This window comes from Aptenodytes forsteri, unplaced genomic scaffold (genome assembly GCF_000699145.1).
Source record: "Aptenodytes forsteri isolate BGI_AS27 unplaced genomic scaffold, ASM69914v1 Scaffold91, whole genome shotgun sequence".
Lineage (NCBI taxonomy): Eukaryota > Metazoa > Chordata > Aves > Sphenisciformes > Spheniscidae > Aptenodytes > Aptenodytes forsteri.
Genome location: NW_008794115.1, coordinates 1,027,916 through 1,049,962, shown reverse-complemented (window position 1 = coordinate 1,049,962; position 22,047 = coordinate 1,027,916). Strand labels below are relative to the sequence as shown.

The 22,047-nt window shown below is 42.2% G+C and overlaps 1 protein-coding gene across 1 annotated transcript in view; it reads right to left on the bottom strand.

Annotated features, from left to right (window-relative positions):
- Positions 1–2,597: 2,597 nt before the first annotated feature.
- The window catches only part of SHB (SH2 domain containing adaptor protein B), a 93,783-nt gene continuing 74,333 nt past the window's right edge, over positions 2,598–22,047 (bottom strand). Inside the window, exon 6 of the mRNA XM_009275865.2 lies at positions 2,598–5,552. Within this exon, the coding sequence (XP_009274140.1) occupies positions 5,369–5,552 (184 nt within the window). The 3' untranslated portion in view covers positions 2,598–5,368. The remainder of the gene's footprint in view (positions 5,553–22,047) is intronic.

Genomic DNA, 22,047 nt, shown 5'->3' with positions numbered 1-22,047 from the left:
TCATGTGCTCCAACCCCCAGACCATCCTAGAGGCCCTGCTCTAGACTTGTTTCAGTTTGTCAACATCTCTCCTTGTACCCGGAGACACCCAAACCAGACACAGTATCCAGATGCAGCCTTACCAGTGCTCTGTAGAGGAAATAATCACTTCCTTCCACCTGCTGGCTACACTTCCCACTCCTGACTGCAGTAGGCCTTCATGACTGCAAAGGCAGACTGCTGACTTCTGTTCAGCTCCTTGTTACTTTTCTCCCACCGGTGACCCTCCAGTACGTCCTTTTGCAAAGGGTCAGCGCATCCCAGTGCAGGACTGCCTTTATGGAACTCCAGGAGGTTCATGCTGGCCCATTCCTTGTGTCAAGCAAGCTCCCTCTGAACTTCCTTCTAGTTTATCAACAGCTAACAGTCATCTCCAAAATGTGGACTGCCAGATGGAGTCAGTCCAGGATGTCTGTTTGAGACACAGACATAGGAGAGTCATTGGATTTATTCTTGAATAAACTCTTCCTGCTACACTTTGACCTTTAGCTGACAGGGAAACAGTCCTTTTCTGGTGGCAAAATGGCTTGACTCAAAACAGGGGAGATGCTGATATCAGTCCCACAAAGTTACTTCTCTGAGTGGTGTGGCTGGCAGTAGGAACCCTGAGATTTTTTTCTGTGGCTTGATAGTGCTGTAGGCTATGCTGTAGTAATTGCATAGACCCCAGAAATAGAAGTCAATGACAGAAATGCCACATCAGCTTTGCTTATAGGTAGGCATTGAGGACCCTGTGTGCCACTCAGGGCAATACCAGGACCAAGGAAAGCTCTGACAGTCTGGCACAGAATGCAACATTTTGTTTTTCCTAGGCTGCTGCAATGTCACAGTAATACTAATCCCCGAACCAAGCTTAGGAACAAAATTGAGCCCTGCAAAGCTGCAATTAAGCTACGGTATTTGTGTCTTGGAACTGTCAGCAGCAATAAATGCAATCCAGGGACCCTGAAAGACACTTAAGAAAGCATAGGCAATGTTTGGATTGATCCTGACACTGAACTAACTACAAGGTCCAGAGCACTGACGTCAACACAGCAAATCTGAATTGTGGGTACGTGGTTCTCAGAGTGAGCTCAAGGCCCGAGACAGACAATAACATGCTTCAGAAAATGGGATTGTACATGGTCATCCCTTGCAACCTATGAACATCGTTTTTCAGTAGGACTTCTACTTGCTTTGTTTCAGACCAACAACTTTGTTCAGCTGCTGCCATTTAGAATCATAGAATCATAGAATATTTTCGGTTGGAAGGGACCTTTAAAGGTCATCTAGTCCAACCCCCTTGCAATGAGCAGGGACATCTTCAACTAGATCAGGTTTCCTTCCTTCTTCCCTTCTTACTGGGGACTCCAGCAAGAAGGAATAAGAGGAAGCAATTAGCAGTGTTTTATGTGGGATCATTGCAGATCATTAAAAAGGAAAGAATGTACGAAAACCAGTTGACTCTCCACTGTTCATTCCCTCCTCCCCTTGCTCAGACCAGGAATGCAGACAGGTCTGTTTCATTTCTGTTTTGTTTTTCCTCCTCTCCAAGGAGCTAGTGCAGCAGTGTGTTGGGTGGGGTTTGTTTGTTTATTTATTTATTTATTTAAATAAGTGTTAAGACCTTACTTGTTCTGCTCAGGCACCACCTGAGGACAGCATGAATAACTAACAGCAGCAGAGGACCAACTGAGTACCCCAGAGTGTAGCTTAGCAGTGCAGCAGGGTGAATATGGAATCATAGCCTGGATGAAGGATGGCATTTGCAGCCTCCACCAACATTGCCACCCAGTGTTTGTTTTGCCAACTTGAGCCATGACAGCAAGAGAAAGGGCAAATCTTGAGCCTTATTGTGGTGGTGAGGAGCAGCACATAAATGTGTCATCCTCCAAGCAGTTTTCCTCAGAGCATAGACTCAGGTCATGTTCTCTGAGAAGCTGGAAATGTGTGTTTTGTACCTTTGCACTTAAGAGAGCCCTGCACTTTGCATCCTGGCTCTAAAGACTTAATTTCAGAGTCAGAGAATAAACTATTATCAAGAACAGAACCCATGGTGATGACTGTACTTCCACAAACCTTAATGATTTTTCCAATTATGAAAGGAGCTGTGAGATGTAATCTTGGCCACTAAAACTCTCCTACCCATCGTACAAGATGTTCCCAGCTCGGGGCTTTCATCATGCTGTGAAATACTCATCAAAATAGAAGCCTAATTAACACATCTTATAAAGTCTGCAAAAAGTGATTCACCAGTGTTACACAGTAAAAAGCAATAACTAGATTCCTTGAGCACCTCAAGCAATTGGACAGCAATGTCCTTCACCCACACACCTCTGTTGTTTTGGCACAGCCCTTGCAAAGGTCCATATTGTCAAGAGAATTACTCAGGATAGAACTGAGCTATATGATTTTCCAGACTCCAAACCAGATTATAGCCTAATGATTACTTTCACTACACAGTTAAGACCCACAGACACAAGTTGTTCTGAAAGGCCGCTTCAACTATTAGCTGTTCAAGACAACCTGAGTACACATTGACAATGAGAGGAAGAAAAGGGAGAGGTTTATAATTTTTTTTTAAATAAACTTTTAATGTGTTATATAGGCATGATCGCTATGAGATCTTCCACCTATACGCAATACTACACACTGCAACACACTGTATTTTCACTGTACATTAAAAAGTCTGGGAAGAATATTCCTTCACTGGAAAAATATCATACAATCACTTAAATAAACAAAGACAACATTACAGTGCAAACAAAATCCTGGTTTTATTTATTCTGCAATTACTGAGTACTTTCTAAAAGTCTTTTTAAATAATAATCAAAAAACCTTCCCACAGACAACCAACATTTTCTGAGATGATTTCCTCTTGCTGAACCAAGAATCCTGTTCTGATCCTTGAAGCTGTAATAAACTGTATACATGTTTGTATGATGCATATTGACCTGATTTGTATGAAGCAAGGGATCCCAAACCAAAATCTGCAGACAGCCATAAAGTGGCACCTGCTGGTTTCAGCTGACTTTCGATCAAGCCCATGACAAGAAAGATTCAGTACAACAGTCATCTCCATGAGCTAAAGACAATGTGCTTAAGGAAGTCTGGCAAGGCCTTGGTTAACGATAATGTTGGTTTCTACTGGTAATATCTGTTAGAGAGAGTAGGGGCTTACTTTTTATTACAGAAGAAGAAAAATGGCCATAGAACAGCAACAATGCCAGATTCTCAAAAATGCACTTCAACATGCAAAAAGAAGGAACATGACATATTTCTGTCCCAAGGGGCATGATGGAGTTGCCAGAGCCCACACATGCAAAGACTCTGACAGCAGTGGATGCAATCTGATTCCTAATCCCTGCGAGCTCTGCCATCTTCATGAACTCCTACTCTGGTGAGAGAAGAATATGCTAACTTAAAAGTGCCTGTATGCTTTTGCCAATGGGGTGATGTTAAGAGGAGAATGAAGAGTTCTGCAAAGACTTCAGGGAAATAAAAGGTGCATGCAGGTGAATACATGAAAAAGAGGATATTTGGTTTCACTTGGAGAGGAATGTTGTCTCTTTCTACTCCATTGTGCCACCCTTCTCTCAGAAAACCAGTAAGAACCTAGTCCAATGCAGCTTCAAATTTGGGGTGAGATAGGGACAGCTTGTCCCACTACTGTTGCTGCAGAGAATGACACTGGGCTCCTCACATATGTGTGATCCACTCCTGTTCAAACTGTGTTGGATGTCATATAAAGAACAAGGCAGGCTTAAAAGGAAGCAGAACATTAATCACCGATGACATTATATGGGACATCCTTGAGGTTCTTATCAGATTAGACAATACAATGAAGCACTACTTTTACAGGCAGTAAGTGGTTATTCCATTACAATTTTCAGATTTGCACTTCTTTCTAAGCATACAGAAAAGGGAATAGTAGGTAAGAAAGCTGAATTAAATAACACACAACTTCACAGTCCTATTGCAGTCTGCAAAATACATAAACTGCGTATAACCAGTTTGCTCCTACAACAGCTGATGGGTTAACGTGGAACATTCTAGACATAGGTGGGAGATGGCACAAAGTGAGGACTACTGGGCTATTGATTACCCAGTTCCAATTTCTGCACAATTATATTTTTTTCACTTATCCTATTCAACGAGCACACAGAGCATGTAGAAAATATCCCTCAAGTGGATGGGCACTGAGTTGGCAGGACCAAAGTACAGAGCAGCTTCTGCAGTGCTTCTGGCTGACAGTGATTGAAATATAGCAGGGGGCTTCTGCTCATGGTGAAAATGAACACTGGCCAGAAGGTATGTGTCAAGGGACCATGTTTTAAGAATGCCTTGGTACACCAGAAAAAAACCTTCTGCTCTGCTACATACTGCCGTTCTCATTTACACAGCTGCAAAAGCCATCTTATGAAAAGGCAGTGTGACACACACTTGTTAGTCTGCTACCTCAGTGAGACAACTGTTTGATCCAGATGAATGAGCAAGTGAAGATTTTGCCTACTAAAGCTTTATAAAAGCCTTTGACCACCCTCATGCATAAATACTAACCTGCATATTAAAATGATTCATTCTCAACTACTTAAAACATTACAGTGTAACTACCCCAAGCAGAATTAGCTGCCTGCATCTATGAATGAAACCTGCAAATGAAGACAGTAACTCTTAAGAGATTATTGTACCAAAAAGGGTAAAAATGTATAACAAACTACTTTTTAATTACATTCCCTATTCATAAATAATTGACCATGATTTGCCGTCACAAAATTATTTTAAGATAAAATGTGTGCCTAATAGGAGTTCAACATTTGACTACCCCAAGAAACTGCATTAAAAACCCAAAACCCACCGAGCTAAGTGACCAGAGCCACAGGGACTTGCCTGCTAAGCAGCTCCTTCTCAGCTCCACCAAGAACACCCTAGGGTTCCTCAGAGTCACATTACTCTTTCACATGGAGAAGTTTCTCAGGGTAGCAAGAGAATAAAAGTTGCTGGTGTTTTACTGCTAAGAAGAACTTGTTGATTCTGCTCAAAACATGGAGGAAGAACTTTCACTGGGAAGTACTTTCATTCACAGAGAAGCTCTGGGAAGGTTATCTGTTCTCCTTGCACTAAAATAAGATTTCTTTCTCTCATGTAGAAGCACAGTTCTAGAGGCATGATGCAGCATAAAAGTACCATACACACAGTCCCATACACAACTCTGCAGAGCGCTCATGTTCCCAAGACTAAAGGCTGCCACTCTCCATCACAGACTCAAGCACTGAATTCTGGCAGTGAATTCTGTGGAACCCAGCTTACCTCTCACCTCCCATCCACAGGAAGGGGTGAGACTAGGTTATTAGAGGGTCCGCACAGCCACAGGGTAGAGCAGTGACAAGTGTTCTGCTCCTTTTATAGGCAGCTTTTTTGTGGTGTAGTAGTAGATGACTTCAGGAACGCTGTCGAAGGGAGGGCTGTTCTGACCCAGGATGTATTTCTCTTTGGTTTTCATCAGTTTCATGTGCATAAAACCTTGACTGCTCCTGCAAGGAAAGCAAAGCGTTAGTTCATGTTTGTGCATAGGGAAGAGGGGAGCAGCACCACGACAGGCTCTCCTTCACAATATAGGGGAATGTAGGAGAACAAAATGCAAGTAGTTGCTGGGTGACAGGCCAAGACAGTGGCCAGACTCTGACAGACAGTGACTCCTAGCTGCAAACCCCCAAGGACAGTCCAACACAAAGCTAGTATTTTGTTTTCACCACCTGTGCTCTCTGGATCCAGATGCAAGGCTGTCTTACCCTGGAATTGATCCAGAGGCATGCCAGAGGACAATCCCTTTCCTGTCCCCCCCAGTGTTTTCCTGTAAACATTTACTTTTCACTACAGCCAATCATTATTTCTGGACCAAAAGGTGTCATTGGTTTTGGCCTGTCAGAGGCCTGCGGCTCTCTTCATAGACACATAGGCAGACCATGGACCTCACTCAGATGAGGCAAGGCCTGCCGTGTCCTGTCCTGTGGAGACTTCAGGACAGACCACACCCATCCCACCCTAGCAGCAACTGCCCAGAACACGGCTACGTGCAGAACATGGTGGCTTCAGCTGGGAAAACTTCCTCAGATGAGCCCATTCCCAAGATTAATGGCATAAAGACTTTCACCTGCACTGTACTGAGTGATGAAGGCTGCTATCCTGCAGCCTTTCTGCAGGCAGAAACCAGTTGTGACTTCCACACCTAGAAGACCTGCCTGCCCACACAGCACAATGCCTCTTTGAGTGAAGGCTCATGATTACACAGGGAAGAGGGAAGTGGCACGGTAACTGCCCTGTCTGCTCCTGCAAAAGCAACCCATCCCACATAATACCACTCTGATGGGTAGGACCCACACTGCCATATAGTACAGTGGGTAGTAGAGCTGACCTCATCTCTTCCCAGCAGTGACCCTGCAGTGTCGGCTGTCTTTAGCATGTCATACAGGCTATTTTAAGAATGTAGAGTTTAGCCAGGGCAAAACAAAAGCAAAGGACACCTCCTACGCTTCAAGATGTTAAATGAGGCCTAGAGGGTTTTTACAGCTTGCTTGATGCCCCACTCCCTAACTTTCTGGCTCTAAACCATTGTTTCTTCCAAGGATGTCCAGGGACAAAGACGAGAGTGTTAAAACTGGAGCTGGTCTATGTCAGCAAGGAAACCCAGTTTATGATGACACAGAAAGCTACAGCAGGAAAACAAATCATGCCATGTTAAAAGCAGCTTCTATAAAATCTGCCATTTTCTAATTAGCAGGCGCAGCATTCCCACTGGAAGTGCTTGTAGAAGAATCAAGCTCATATCTTTCAGATATGTTCAACAATTCTCTGATGAAGTGACCGTTTCTGGTGAGCAGAAACCACTGCAGGCACTGTAATTATAGGTCTACACACTTAAAATCTTGCTTTAAATACCAGTTTCTTAGAGGAAAAAAATCTCTTTTGAATCATAATTGCTATTTTCTTTAAGCAAGAGTGGCATCTTTAAATACTTTATTATGAGGACAGATGTCACTTCCTTCAGTTCACTATGCATCTGCTTTGCTACAAAATGCCTTAAAACTGTGCAGATAAATTAATAGACTCACAGGTGCATGCCAATTTCAGAAGTACAGCAAGAACTGGAGAATGATCTGCCAAGTGCATTTTAATGCAGAAAGGGCAAGGACACATGCCCTTTTTAAAACAGAAGGAAAATGCATATAATGTAACCAAACTGCTACAAGCCATGTATTCATGACAGACAGCTGTTGCTTCTGTAACAAGGACCTCTGTAGATACTTAGGTTTGGGTAGTACATAGTCATTGAGCTTACAGTATATGATGTCTATGGCTACCAGAATTCCACAAATGAACAAGAAGCATCTCCTCTGTGTCATGACAGATCAGCCTTTTGGGAGGCCACACTATTTGTGAAGATGAGTGAAAAAGAATGTGACCTAGAAGTTATGGATAGCAGCCTAATGGAATTCAACCAAGGCAAATAGAAACCTTCTGCCCTTGGGATGGAATAAACCCAGGCAGCAGTGCAAGCTGGGGCATGACTGGCCAGAAAAGGAACAGTGGTGGACAGGACACAGAACATGATTCAAGTCTGCCCATGAAGGCCTATGGCAGCCTGGGCTGCATAGCAACAGTGTAGAGAGCTGCTGGAAGAAAGTGACTACTTCCTCTACAGAGCACTGATGAGGCTGCATCTGTACCTGTACCTGTAACTGGTGTGAGGGCCCCCCATAAAAAAGAGAAGCCAACACTGGAGCAAGTCCAGAGCAGGGCCACTAAACATGGTCTGGGGGTGGGAGCACATGATGTACGAGGATAGGATGAGGAAACCGTGTCTGTTCAGTCTGGAGAAGAAAAGGTGAGGTGGAGGGTGTCAGGTTGCAGTCATCCATTGCCTAAATAGAAGAGTTACAGAGAAGATGGAAGTTTCTCAGAGGTACATGATGACGCAACAAGGACAAGCTGCAACAAGAGCTCCCACTGGACATAAGGAAAAGCTTCTTCCTCATGAGAGTGGTACAGACATGGGACCAGGCTCAGACAGGTCGGGAGGTCTCCATCCTCACAAGTTTTTCCAAATTTGCCTGTACAAAGCACTCAGCAACCTGACGGGTGTGTCCTGCTTGGAGCAGGGGGTTGGACTAGACACCTCCAGAGGTCCATTCCCAACTAGATCTCTGTAGGAGTCTATGATTAATCTTTACCATTTGTATATTTTTAGAAACCACTAAGTAGAGCTTCTAGTTCAACAACAATTTTGATTTGAAACATTTGTAAAAATCTACTATTAAAGAAAAAAGATCAAAAAAAGAATCAAAGAAACCTGTGAAATTAAATTTCAGGACTCCTAAGTAAAACTTTCCTGAAATTGAAAATGTGGTTTTTTTGTGCAAATATTTCACAACAAAGCACAATAAAATCCACCTCCATTTCAAGCTAGGCACAAAACACTATTAAGGGCAAGACTTGCAAAAGGGACAAGTTTTGACACCTGAGAGGTTCAAGAAAGTGAGAAGTCAATCCAATGTGATGGCAGAGACTACAAGGTGCAGGCTGCATGGCAGATTGCTCACCTCCTGCTGTTTGGTTTTGCCCTTTGCCAACCAGCCAACAGGGATGACATCACCTTGCAACTGTCTGTAGAGAAATCTTATAGTTAATGGGGACAGGACTGTAGACAAGCTATTGTCCTGCATGCAGGTCTACCCCAGTCTGACACAAATGTTGAGGAGCCAGCTATCCTAAAGTGGGCAGAAGAGCAACTACTGACTCCTGGAAGCGGGGAACATGGTACTTTCCCGTGCACTTGTGCATTTTAGAATAATAAATTCTTCCCTTTTTTTTTTTTATTTTATAGGTGCCATCTAAAAATTAGCAGCTCAGACCTGGGAAAGCAAAATCTGATTGCATGGAGAAAGGATGAAAACACTTTAGCATAATGGGCTTACCAGACAAATACAATGGAGACCATCTCCATCAATAAGCTAAAGCCATGGCCAGCTAAGAACCAGCTCCTTTGGGGTAAGTAACCTATTCTATTCTATTCTATTCTATTCTATTCTATTCTACATAATGGGCTTACCAGACAAATACAATGGAGACCATCTCCATCAATAAGCTAAAGCCATGGCCAGCTAAGAACCAGCTCCTTTGGGGTAAGTAACCTATTCTATTCTATTCTATTCTATTCTATTCTATTCTATTCTATTCTATTCTATTCTATTCTATTCTATTCTATTCTATTCTATTCTATTCTATTCTATTCTATTCTATTCTATTCTATTCTATTCTATTCTATTCTATTCTATTCTATTCTATTCTATTCTATTCGCCGCTTCAGCTCCATTTGGACCAGTGCTGTGGCTTGGCAGTCAGAGCTTCAGACCGTTTGCTTACAATCAAGGCAATATTTCTGCTGCTGTTTTTTCCCTTCACAGCAAAGCAGCTGAAGTTTGGCATGAATTAATAGTTCTGTGATCGTATTGCTTCACCAAAGTACCGTCTATGTCTCATAGTGATGCTGCACAAGGCAGCTCCAGCAGCCCTACTTCTTATCAAAAGAAGAATCTTGTCAATTTCTCTTCCTTTGATAAAGTATGTTTGAAGAGCAAGCTGCAGTCACAGAGAACTCCCCAGCAGGTAACACATCTCATTAATGTATGCAATCTTTAATGCAATTCACACCAATGCTGAGTATCACTCACTGTCATAAAAAAGAGAATTTTTTGTTCAAGAAGACTATGAAACACTGGCAATGAAATTGACCCTGGTAACAAAATCACCCACTCCTAAAAAGCAAGATATTTAATAATACATTACATAATTCTGCAGGTGCTGATGCATATTACCGGCAGCCAGTATGCACCTCTTACACCTCTTCCTTTTCCTTGTAATTGCTCAATAAGTTTTTCATGAAGAATATAGGGCAATACTTACACTAAATCAATTCCTTTCATGATAGATGACTTAAAAACACTTGCATACAAAACTGATATGACTGGAGGTAGAAGGGTCACCCTCATCTCTCATAAACAGTAGTATGCAATCCACATACAGTTTGCATTTTGAGGGCTAAAACTCCGTCACTGTTTTCTAAGAATTCTATCTTATTTCACGGCAATGGGATGTCACCCCACATCCCTTCTTTTCAGGCAGTTTGCATTACAATTTCTAAGGGGTGTAGTCCTGCAATGTTAGAATCAATAACAAAGCAAACTGACTTGTGGGGTAGAAGGATTAAGCTCAATGAATGAAGGAACTCTCCCTGCGTTCACTGAATCATCATTTTATCATCACAGCCCTCTGTGACAGTTGGCTCATTTAGCCATTGAAAGCTGACTGCCTAAGACTAACAAACCTGGAGATTTTATTTGCAGATAGCTTTTCTGTTAAAACCAACTGCTAACCAGGATCTTTGTGGAACATCCCAGATGATTCAACTGTCAATTGGCCATGTGCAGATGAAAACCTGTGAGGTTATCTTCATTCAGTTATCAGTAACCTTCAGTCATCTTCATTCTCAGCTATCTCCTCTGATTATTCAGTGACATCTCTAACAGCCCTCAGTCAACCACTAGCTCCCATTTTCTTTTCAAGGCAGTATGTTGGAAAACTGGGAGGAAATGGATGGCCATCTAACATAGCATTTTGACCGTTGAAAAGTGGTTATTTACCACCTCCATACTGCCTCATGTCCTACCTCCTTTGTATCTTCTCCCCTTCAGCAAATGTGGTGTTTCTTCAGCTTTTAGAGTTAGAGCAGGTTGAAACCTAGAGTTTCCCTTTTGCAGGTCTTCCCCTTAACAGTGTTTTGTGGCTGGTTTGAAATGGAGGTGGATTTTATTATAGTTTCTTGTGAAATAATTCCACAAAAATCGTATCCCAATCTATTTCTCCCCATGTATTTCTATGTTTTTTTGGTTCTCCTAAAAGAACAGAATTACTTTCATTAGGTAAAACCCAGTCTCAATGGAAAGCCCTCAGAAATGGATTTCAGAGGTCATTTTGTGTGAGGGTTGAGGAAGAGTAGAGGTGGCAACTGGGAGCTGTGTGAAATTGACCTCAAAGCTTTGCAATGTCAAGCATGCAAATTTTCTGTTCATAAAGGAGAAGAACTGAGAGGCAAGAACATTCAGTCAATGAACTGATTTTACTGATTGGTAGTGTTTGTAGCCAATAGTTATCACCACGTTGTTAATGATGGGCTGAGTTCTAATTTCTAGCCTGGCTACTTTTCTGGATGTCCAGAACTCTTTAAATTGAGCATTATTCCAGGCTTACTGGTGGATGAAAGCAAAGATTATGTTTTCAAATAATTTCCTCCTTCACTCCCTTCCTGCCTCCTTTTAGTTTCCAAAAAGTTACATTGTGAATCCGTTATCTGCCTTCCTTGTTCCAAGTAAACCAGCTGAACTGTCACTAGTTGCAGCTAGAAATATCAAATGAGATATTTCTCATCTTCTAGAATGAAGAACAAATTAAGTTGGAAGAAAGTCAGCTTAGCACCTTGAAACCATGCCCTTGAATTAAACACTTCCAAGTTTATAGGATTTGAAACTGTTCACATCTACACTAAGGATCCTTCTGTGCTGCCTCCCCCTCCCCATTTGTTCTTGAAGTCTGTCTTACAGACTCCCCTCTTCTGGTATGCCTGGACTCATAGAGAATCAGTGCCTGCTAGTAACTGGCAAGGGCAGAATGCATCTACACATGTTTAACAGCACTATTGCTGCTAGATCAGGGACTAGGATTATAGGGACACTGTTCAGAAAGGAACGTGGAAGTTGTACTCCTCCCTGTTCCTCTCCTCCAAACCCTTTCGATCTAAGCTCTGATTTTAGTATGTAGAGAGATTACTGAAATTTCGGGTAGCAATGAGGAAAAAACCTCATGACTGAACTGCTCGTAAATCAGTTTCTGCTTAGTTTTCTATGCATTGTTGGAGTCTACCTGAATAAGTACAAGTAGAACATGTGCCTGATAGTGAGTAGTCCTGGTTTTGGAATACGGCTTTCTCAGCTCTTTCAACAGCAATAACTATTAGAACCTGCCAGGCCCAAGGTTTTCAAAGAGCAGAACCTAAATGGCAATCCCAAATTCACATATGTGAACGCTGATGAAAGCCAGTGCCTTGAAGAGATGAGACATACACATTTTGCAAGAGAAGATGCTGGGACCTGACCTAAGTCATGTGATATCATTACTATATGAATTCTGAATGTCACTATGGTTTCTCAAATGTTGCAATAATTCTTTCCCAAGTTTTTGTTCAACTGAGGGAAAACAGTGACAAAACAGTGCCACCACAGACAATATTCACTCCTTCCTTTCCTTATTGCAACCGTTCCCATGAGTTTCAAATACAGGACAGGAAAATTCCTAGTTGCTAATCCTTGCAACAAATTGCTTTGGAACTCTCAAGCATCATGGTTTCTCAAATGTTGCAATAATTCTTTCCCAAGTTTTTGTTCAACTGAGGGAAAACAGTGACAAAACAGTGCCACCACAGACAATATTCACTCCTTCCTTTCCTTATTGCAACCGTTCCCATGAGTTTCAAATACAGGACAGGAAAATTCCTAGTTGCTAATCCTTGCAACAAATTGCTTTGGAACTCTCAAGCATCATACACAGACACAATTCTTCATATATGACTAATAGTCACACCTTGTTTAAAATGTTTTGCCGCATCAATGTTTACACAGACACAATTCTTCATATATGACTAATAGTCACACCTTGTTTAAAATGTTTTGCAACACAACCATAAAACCAAGTAACTTTGAATTACAGCTTTCACAGTTTTCAAAACCCAGTGAGGATGGGAAAGGAATTGTGCAGAGAGCTCATCAGACTGTGCATTGATCTTATGCCTGAAGTGTGATACAAGAATGTTCAAGAAATATTATTAGGTATTAAAACTAGTAATTTTTTCCAGAAAATGTTAATGGCTTTGAAACATCATTCATGTTCACAATCAGAAAAATTAGCCAAGCATTCCGAACACTGTTTTTGCTGAAGAAAGTGCTGTTTTGTCAGCATTCTGCATTCATTTTGATGAAATGTCACTTGGACAAGGAAAAAAGCAACAACTTTGCAGTTAACATCAGAAAAAAAAACATTCTAGCAATGTAGGAAACACATGTTGTGTTGTTTTGTTTTTCCATTCTGAAATGCTTTTCCATTTCAAAATTTTATTTTATATTATATGCTGTCACTTTGAACAAAACCTATAATATTTCATGCCAACCTACAGCAACAAAGAAATAAAATAGAATCTCCTCTGAAAAAGAAAAACCTCATTTCTGCCCCCCCAGATGAGTGATTACTTTGAAAAAATACTTTACTGGAGACATTCAGAGGCTGACCTGTCCACTACTTTTCCTGTCTCAGCTCTCTTTTTCAAGCACAGAGTATACAACACTGTAATTCTGTATCTGACAGCCACTGTCTTTATGGTACAATAAACAATGTCTCTTCCCATACTAGAAGGGCTAGCAGTGTCCATTTGCAACAGCATCCAACACGTGTGAAAACCACTCTATGGAGCCCAGGCTTCATTCTCTATAACCAATTCCTATCTGCTGCTTTGAAGGTAGTAAGGATGTTTAGTAAGGTAGTAAGGAGTTCTGCAGGAGTGTCAGAATCCTTGCTGTCTGCTAACAGACACGTCCCTATCATTACTGCTTAGGCCAACAGCAGACTACTAATACACTTTTAAATACTTTTATTCAACTGCTGATTCAGAGAGCCATCAAAAATCCCACTACCTCTTTATAAATTATATTGACAGGAAGAAACTTATATTTTTTACAATATCACAAGTTACTTTCCAAGAATATATTACATGTTTTAAATCAACTGAAAGGTACCAAGTCCAGCATTAATCCAAAACCCAGAACCTTCCCAAAGTCTATGTTCTCAATTTTGGAAAACAGGACCTCTTCTACAGATCAATCCTGCATTTTCATGATGACAAAAAACTTTGCTTGTAGTCCCCTTTGCTATTTAGGGAAAACCACATGCCTGTTTATGAGTCCACAGGATCAGGATACCAGTAGATACCATCCTCTCTGAATTCAGCTCTGTTCTCTCTCCAGTGGCAATGATTGTGCAGAAATTATCTGACAGAGCAGAAAGCAAAGCCCATGACTGTTTTTACTCACAGTTTGTACATTTAGCTGACTTGTGAAATAATCCTAATCTAAAATCGAGACTAGCCACATTTCCCAGAATTGTAATGTGAGTCAGGAAATGAAGTGGTGCAGGTGTGATGCACAATCCTGACTGAAAGAGTTAGCTATTAAAGCCCAGCTGGTGGCTGGTCTTCATTAAGCAAGATTGAAACGTAATACCCTATACTGAGATGTTGTTCTATTGTTACATTAGGAAGGCACCTCTATGAGCTTGATGTGCAGTGAAGTCATTGCTGAACACCCAAACCACACTTATAAGTGAGAGATGGCTCTCCTCTTCCCTTTGTGCATCTACTTCCACTTCTTTCACCAGCCTGTTTGCTAGTAAAGAACAGACCTAATATAAGGAGCTTGCAACTAGGCATTTCAATGGCAGCCAGAGACTGGGAGCCTTGGTCACAACATAGTTACCAGGAGTATGGAGCTCCAGTTTTTACCCAACCTTATGCAATTAAAACTGGGTTTAAGGAAAGAGTGAGCCAAAGCCCTACAACCCTGAAGGAATACACAGAACAGGAAACAAAAGGAACAATGCAGGGCTGCTGCAGAAGGTACAAAAGTATGCATAGGTGCCCCTCAAGCCTTTGGGATCATTTTGTTCTGGGAAGGTAGATCATATTCCTTCCCTCTTCTGCTATGGAGAATTTAAACAATGCTGACAAGGAGGCCCAGCTTTCTGGATCACAATCCATAGAAAGATGCTTTTTGCCTCAAACACTTGCCATCAACAATAACAATTCCTTGTTCCCAACTGAGATAAGCAACACATGAATCTGTACCTCATAAAGACCTTCTTTATGCCCGCAGAAGCAGCCAATTCACATGAAATTAATTTTCCCTGTGTAAACTATGGTATCTCAAAATAACAGATATTGACATGAACAACTTAAACTACCCTGATGAATGTTTTATCTACAGATGCATTTTAATTTGGTAACGAAGCAACTTTGATGTTTGTTTCATACATTTGGAATGGTCATTTTTGGAATTTGAATCAGACAAGAAACTCATGTGCAAATTCCCCATGCCAGTTAAGCCTGTCTGGCTCTCTCAAAGTCCACAGAACACAGAAAGCTTTCCTGCTGTTGGAAAAGATGGTCTTCAGAGATGTCTCCATTGCACAATATTCAGTTATAGTAAATGAAATTAAGCAAGTGCTACCATCTTTTAACTTTTCAAATACAGGTAATATTTGTGTAGATTCTCATTGCCAGACATTGCTGTGTTTTGGGAAACCTAAAGTTAGTCTTTTGTTACTAGAGAAAAGAAAACCATAAACCCAAAGACTAGAGTAAGAGCTTTCTTTTTAAATAAAAAAAGCTTGCCACATGAAGCTAAAGAATAGACTTTAAAGTGCTGTCACTTAATCTCAGTACAAAATCAGGGTGTCATTCTTCCTTTTTCCCTGAATCAGAAATGTATGACATTTAACTGAAAAAAATGCTGACTCACACATGCTGGTGAAGGTCCCTGAGAAGCACAAACACACCTAAAAGACAATGGTTAATATGAATGCCTGGAGGATGTGTGCAACATTTAGATAGGAATAGGTGCTGCAGTTTTTGCCCAAGAATGCTCTTAGAGACACAGAGCTACACAATTATCAGAGCTTACCTTACCCCACAAAGCAATTCCACATCCCACTGACCTATATAGATCAGCTACTTTCCCATTTCTATGACTAAATAGAATAATTTTGGCCTAAACAACAATAGAGAAAATACAGGGTGTCGTGGTTTACCCTCAGCCGGTAACTAAGCACCACACAGCCGCTCGCTCACTCCCCCCAAGTGGGATGGGGGAAAGAATCGGAAGAGTAAAAGTGACAAAACTCATGGGTTGAGATAAAGACAGTTTAATAGGTAAAGCAAAAGCTGCGCACGCAAGCAAAGTAAAACAAGGAATTCATTCACTACTTCCCATCGGCAGGCAGGTGTTCAGCCATCTCCAGGAAAGCAGGGCTCCATCACGCGTAACGGTTACCTGGGAAGACAAACGCCATCACTCCCAACGTCCCCCCCTTCCTTCTTCTTCCCCCAGCTTATATACTGAGCATGATGTCACATGGTATGGAATATCCCTTTGGCCAGTTGGGGTCAGCTGTCCTGGCTGTGCCCCCCTCCCAGCTTCTTGTGCACCTCCAGCCTTCTCAGTCGGTAGAGCATGGGAAGCTGAAAAGCCCTTGGCTAGTGTAAGCATTACCTAGCAACAACTAAAACATCGGTGTGTTATCAACATTGTTCTCACCCTAAATCCAAAACACAGCACTGTACCAGCTACTAGGAAGGAAATCAACTCCATCCCTGCCAAAACCAGGACATAGGGTCATCGATCAAGCAATGCAACCACAGATGACAAAATTACCTCATTAGATTTCAGTACCAACCCAATCAGATTTTGGAACCCTTGCTTTAATGAATCAAAATGCAAAAAGGTAGTTCTCCTACATATTGAAACACAAGTGCCTTTGGGTCCTGTAACACTCAGGTAGGCTTGGAACTGCGTTTTAGAAAAGTCAGTGTCAGTTGTCTTATTTTGTCCAGTTGTAGCCAGCATTCTGTCAGTCTCTTGACAACCTATTTCCACAGGGTGATTTTTCTTAAACCTAAATTAAATCCATATCTTTCCACTCTTTAATGGGATTGATTTATGCAGTTACACCACAAAGACTATTTTATTATTTGTCCCAGAATGTGCCAACAATTTTTACACATTTTGCAGTGAGAGCACTAGTAGTACAGTGCCAGAAACTTAATATTGGAGTTCACGGTCTTTTTCCAGTCAACCCTCATATATATAAACATACAAATCATCCACATTCACAGCAGAGTTTGTTCTCAACACAGATTAAAGAATTTGCCAGGAGATGACAATTTACAGTCAAGTGCTCCAAACAAAACAAGGGGGAACTGTGAGTTCATTCCTGTGTATGTGTGTGGGTTTGTGTAAACTCAAATTTTCCATAATATTTTCCCTAGATGTTATCTCTTCCTCACAGATATTTTGTGTGCCCCTTTATTTCATGTAGTCATTTATGTGGGTATACAGATACTCTGCCTGCCCCTTATGTATCCCTATCACAGGCTGAGAGATATCTGGCAACTATCCCATTTGCTATAAGAGCCAGCTGGAGACTTTCTTTTCATATTTCATGGATCGTCCATAAAAACATCATACTGCTTCTGTTCCTGTTGCTGATCCACTGCCTGATCCCAGGGAGGTCATCACCTCTCTGCCCTCATCATCCTGCTCATACAACATACCTGTGCCACTTCTGGCTTCTGGAGCTCTCCTGTTGTGCCTGCCTACATATTATGATGGTAAAGATGCAAAAGCATCAGTCCAAGCATACAATAGAAACAGCAGGCTTCATCAGTTATTGGGGGGAGGGGGAGAAAGCAGACCCCGCCCCCAAAAAACCGACCAAACAGGGGGCTTGCACTCACTAGTTATCCCACCAGTGAGTTTAGGTGTCCCCCGTTCACGAATTGCTGTGAAAAGCTCATATACTGCATAAAACACTGCAAAAGCAACATAGTTGCTGTTACTAAACACAGCTTCTCAGGACTGCCACACTTGTACCAGGTAAACCTATGTAAAAAGTAAAAAAACCTACAGTCAGGATGCTCAGCCTGATGGGAGGATGCACGCTACAGACTGCCGAGTGCTTTTTCAGAACACATTAATTAACAAGTGAAAGGTGACCACAGCCATCTGAAAGTATTTCATTAAGGTTTCTGCAGCCAGTCATAATTTTTAATCGATGTGTCTAAACAGTGATGCAATCTCTTCTCAAATTTATTACACTTAAAGAAAGTAACAGCAAGACATCACACTTGATTAGATAACCAAGAACAAATTCAATAATCACTTTAGGACTCTAGTTCAATACACAGTCAGAGCAACCCTGGATGGCTTATTGCTCTAGCCTCACAGCTTAATCTTCAGCACTGCTTTCCCGTGTTCAAAGTACAGTCACAACAGAGACCCATATCCATTGCTTCAGGGCTCTGTTACTGCCTGAATTTCCATTTCAACATAGCTCAATTGGGAAACAGGCCTTGAGGGGGCACCCAGAAGCAGCTGTAGTGTTCCTGAGGGAAATATCTAATCAAGCTGGACTCTGGGAGATGCAAATCTAGTATACATCCTAGTTCTCCTGTTGTAACATGAACCCCTTCAGTTTGGCTGGTGAACATTTGCCTTACACCAACAGGTTTTACTTGGTTTACTGTGCCCAGCTGTGGGGTAGTACTCCCTTCTCTCCTATACATCAGAAAGTCTTCCAGCCTCTCATGTGGAGTGTCCTAGCTCAAGACAATTCCACCTGTTTTTACAAGTTTGACAACATTGTTTTTGGGGGGAGTTGGTTTTCACACAATCAACATACATACAGGCCTTAAGGTCCCATTTGGTCTGCCATGACACCATACAGCTGATAGAGGACTTGGTGCTCTACCGTGGCAATTCCCCTACCTAATGAGTATGGGGAACGTTCTTAGGAACAACTTAGGAAGAAAAGCAGAAAGTCACAAGGACATTTGACAAAGGTGGGGAAGCTGAGAGACGTTATGGTTGAAATCCAGTAAATCTTCTTATCTCATGTGTTCCTAGGAAGCCTTTGTTCTCCTTCTCTCTCTTGCTTCTGGCAAGGAATGCAGCCAAGGATGTGCTTTTGTGAATCACAGGTAACTTACTATTTGAACAGACACATCAGCACAAGAACATAAAACAGCAGCAGTGGTCCCAAACCCCAGCTCCCTCCCTTTGGTTCCAACAAGCCAACAGAAGAAGCCATGTGCTTTAATGGAAATCAAACAGAACCCAGATAAGTTTGTCCCAGGCAAAGGGTTTTAGGACAACCTTGCTCCATAGGGATTTCACAGCACTGTGCAACAGCCCATGGGGAACACATTGCCTCTAGTTTCCATTGCATCAGCACATGTCCTGGCACTGACAGAAAGCACCAAGCATGCAGGTGCAAGGGAAAGACAGGCTTCAAGTAGAGGGGGAACTAGCTAAGGATACTAGCCCTTCAGTTCTGTCAGAGTGTAAAAGCCCCTGCTGCTCTTATGCCTCTCTAGACTACTTAAGATCTGCTGTGTGGCACACAGTGGTCTCTGGTTAAGTAGTGTGGAGAGCCTGAGGACAGGCATGCTTGGGCCTATCATCATTTGGAGTGGATCAGGCTACACAGCACTTGATCTAGAGACCTTTAGGGTCCCGTTGGATAACAGGCAGCCTTGAGTCATTGCTGAAATCATTCTGGCATTTCAATTCACAAGGTCAGGGCTCAGTCACAGCCTGCCTGTGTTAAGTCATTCTATATGTTTTTTGAATCAATGTACTGAAGAGGTGGGACTAAATTATGAGATTAAGGCATAAGGGAAGTGTACAAATATGCAAAGCCTGCTGGGGTGGACTTAAGAGGGTAGCCACGGGGCACAAGGAGCCTTACTGGCTGTGATAAGTACCTGTTATGCCTGTGGACCTAGCAGCAAGCCAAATTGAGATTCACTGGTCCATTCTGGGAGACAGAGCTATAGCTATAGCGAGCAATAAAGGTCCCAGTCCTTCCTGCAAAACATACCATGATGGGGCTGGCAATCAGGACACCCCTTAATTTTCAAGAGAAGGGACATGCGCTGACAAGAAGAGACAATAAATAGTAAGGTGTGGAGAGTAACATGTTATCCAGCAAGCAGCTTATGCAGAAAAAAATCAAATAGAAGTTACTGTAATTGTACCAGAAGCACGGACACTCACACAGTTTTTGGGAAATGGGCAGTATACCTCTAATCAAAAGGCCTCCAAGAAACAGATATCAAAAACCTGGCAGCCACTCCCACAGGACACAACGACTAGAACAGAATCACAAAATGTGGGGCTTGAGGCCATTGCCTATATTCCCTACAACCTCTTATCATCCACTTCAATTTGCATAGCAATGAATTTGGTGAAATCATGGCAAGAAACAGTTAAAACTACAGTCAGCTTCAAAGCCAGTAGTTGCATATTAGCATATGCCTGCACTCTCTAACGTTAGTGTCACAGAGTGCTTCCTGAGATGTCATTCCATGGAAACACAGGCCATACAGTGTGTGCTAAGCAGGGACACTGTACAGACCATATCAGAGCAGGATGTAGGACAAGGACCTAGGGCAAGTTTCAGCAAAAGCGAGAAGCAGAGTCCAATGAGCATGGACATTCAGGAATTACTCACAGAGAAGATCTGCTCATTTTTTCCACTGTAGCATCTACCAACTCCAGAGCTAGGATTCAAGAACCATATACTAATGCAGCTATTGTAGGTTAATGAAACAACTGACAAGGTTGCAAGTTTATAACAAGAGTAAATTACACATGGCTGGTCAGATTTAATTTTGTGCCACAGCTTTATTAATGAGTATCCCCCATAAGTACCATGTGTCTTTATAGTGTGCTACCAGATGCTCTGCATCCAGTGCTTTTCACTTCACACATCATAAATGCACCAGTAAAATAAAATAGAAGTTTGATGCTGAAAGGGTCTGTTCCAAACATCATTTGACTATGCACATTCAACAGCAACATTCAAAAGCCTCCATCTTTTGTAGGTATCTCACACCTACAGAAGACCTCAAGTACACCCAAGCCTGCCTGTTAAAGGAAAAGTGAGCGAAGCCTGTTTTTATACCATCCTATGATGCCTAATCCTGATTCTAGTCCCACGTTGCAAGGAGGGCACTGGATTGGTACGGCAACACGTGGTCAGGTTCTGTGCAGCAATTGTAAGACAAGTGCATTGTTACAAAGAATCTCTTATTCGGTTGGCATTATCAAAAACACTGCAATGAGGCACCTACACACAACCCCAACCATGCTCATGCCAGCAGCCCAATGCCGGCAGCTCCTTTACGATTTTTTTAAAAGCGGAGTCCAGTTGCATATCACACTCATATCCTAGTGATCATAATGGAAATTAACTGCCTGCCAGTGACATCAGCCAGCAACTGTTTCAGGGGCTTTTTTCTGTAAATAGAAGTGATTTTACTTCCAGCAGTGGGATTACCACCATGAACTAGGCTATACACATCCTCAGTATGATCTGAGGAGTGGATGGCTGTTTGCCATTGTGTCTATGATTAACTTTGCCAACTCCCCCATCCACACCTTGTTTGAGCATTTCTGTACAAGCCATGTATCTCTCCTGGTGAAAATGGGAGGTGAAACAGAGTGTCTTATATAATGTCACTGAAAGATGAAGCACTGGGAAGAGTACAAAGTCACCTGAACACTGGCTGCACCACTGGTAGACTTCTTAGCCTATTCATTGAAGTCAACAAAACTGTGAAAGAACACAGGGCTGCTCTCAATCCCTTCATCTCCCAGTCTGTAGTGATACCAGGGGTTGTCCTAACCCAGGTGCAGGACCTTGCACTTGGCCTTGTTAAACCTCATGAGGTTCGCATGGGCCCACTTCTCAAGCTTGTCCAGGTCCCTCTGGATGGCATCCTGTCCCTCTGGCGTGTCAACCACACCACTCAGCTTGGTGTTGTCTGCAAACTTGCTGAGGGTGCACTCGATCCCACTGTCTATGGCATTGATGAAACTATTAAACAGTACTTGTCCCAGCAGGGACCCCTCAGGGACACCATTCATCACTCATCTCCATCTGGACATTGAGCCATTGACCACTACTCTCTGGATGTGACCATCCGGCCAATTCCTTATCCACCGAACAGTCCATCCATCAAATCGGTATCTCTCCAATTTGGAGAGAAGGATGTTGTGGGGGACCGTGTCAAAGGCCTTACAGAGGTCCAGA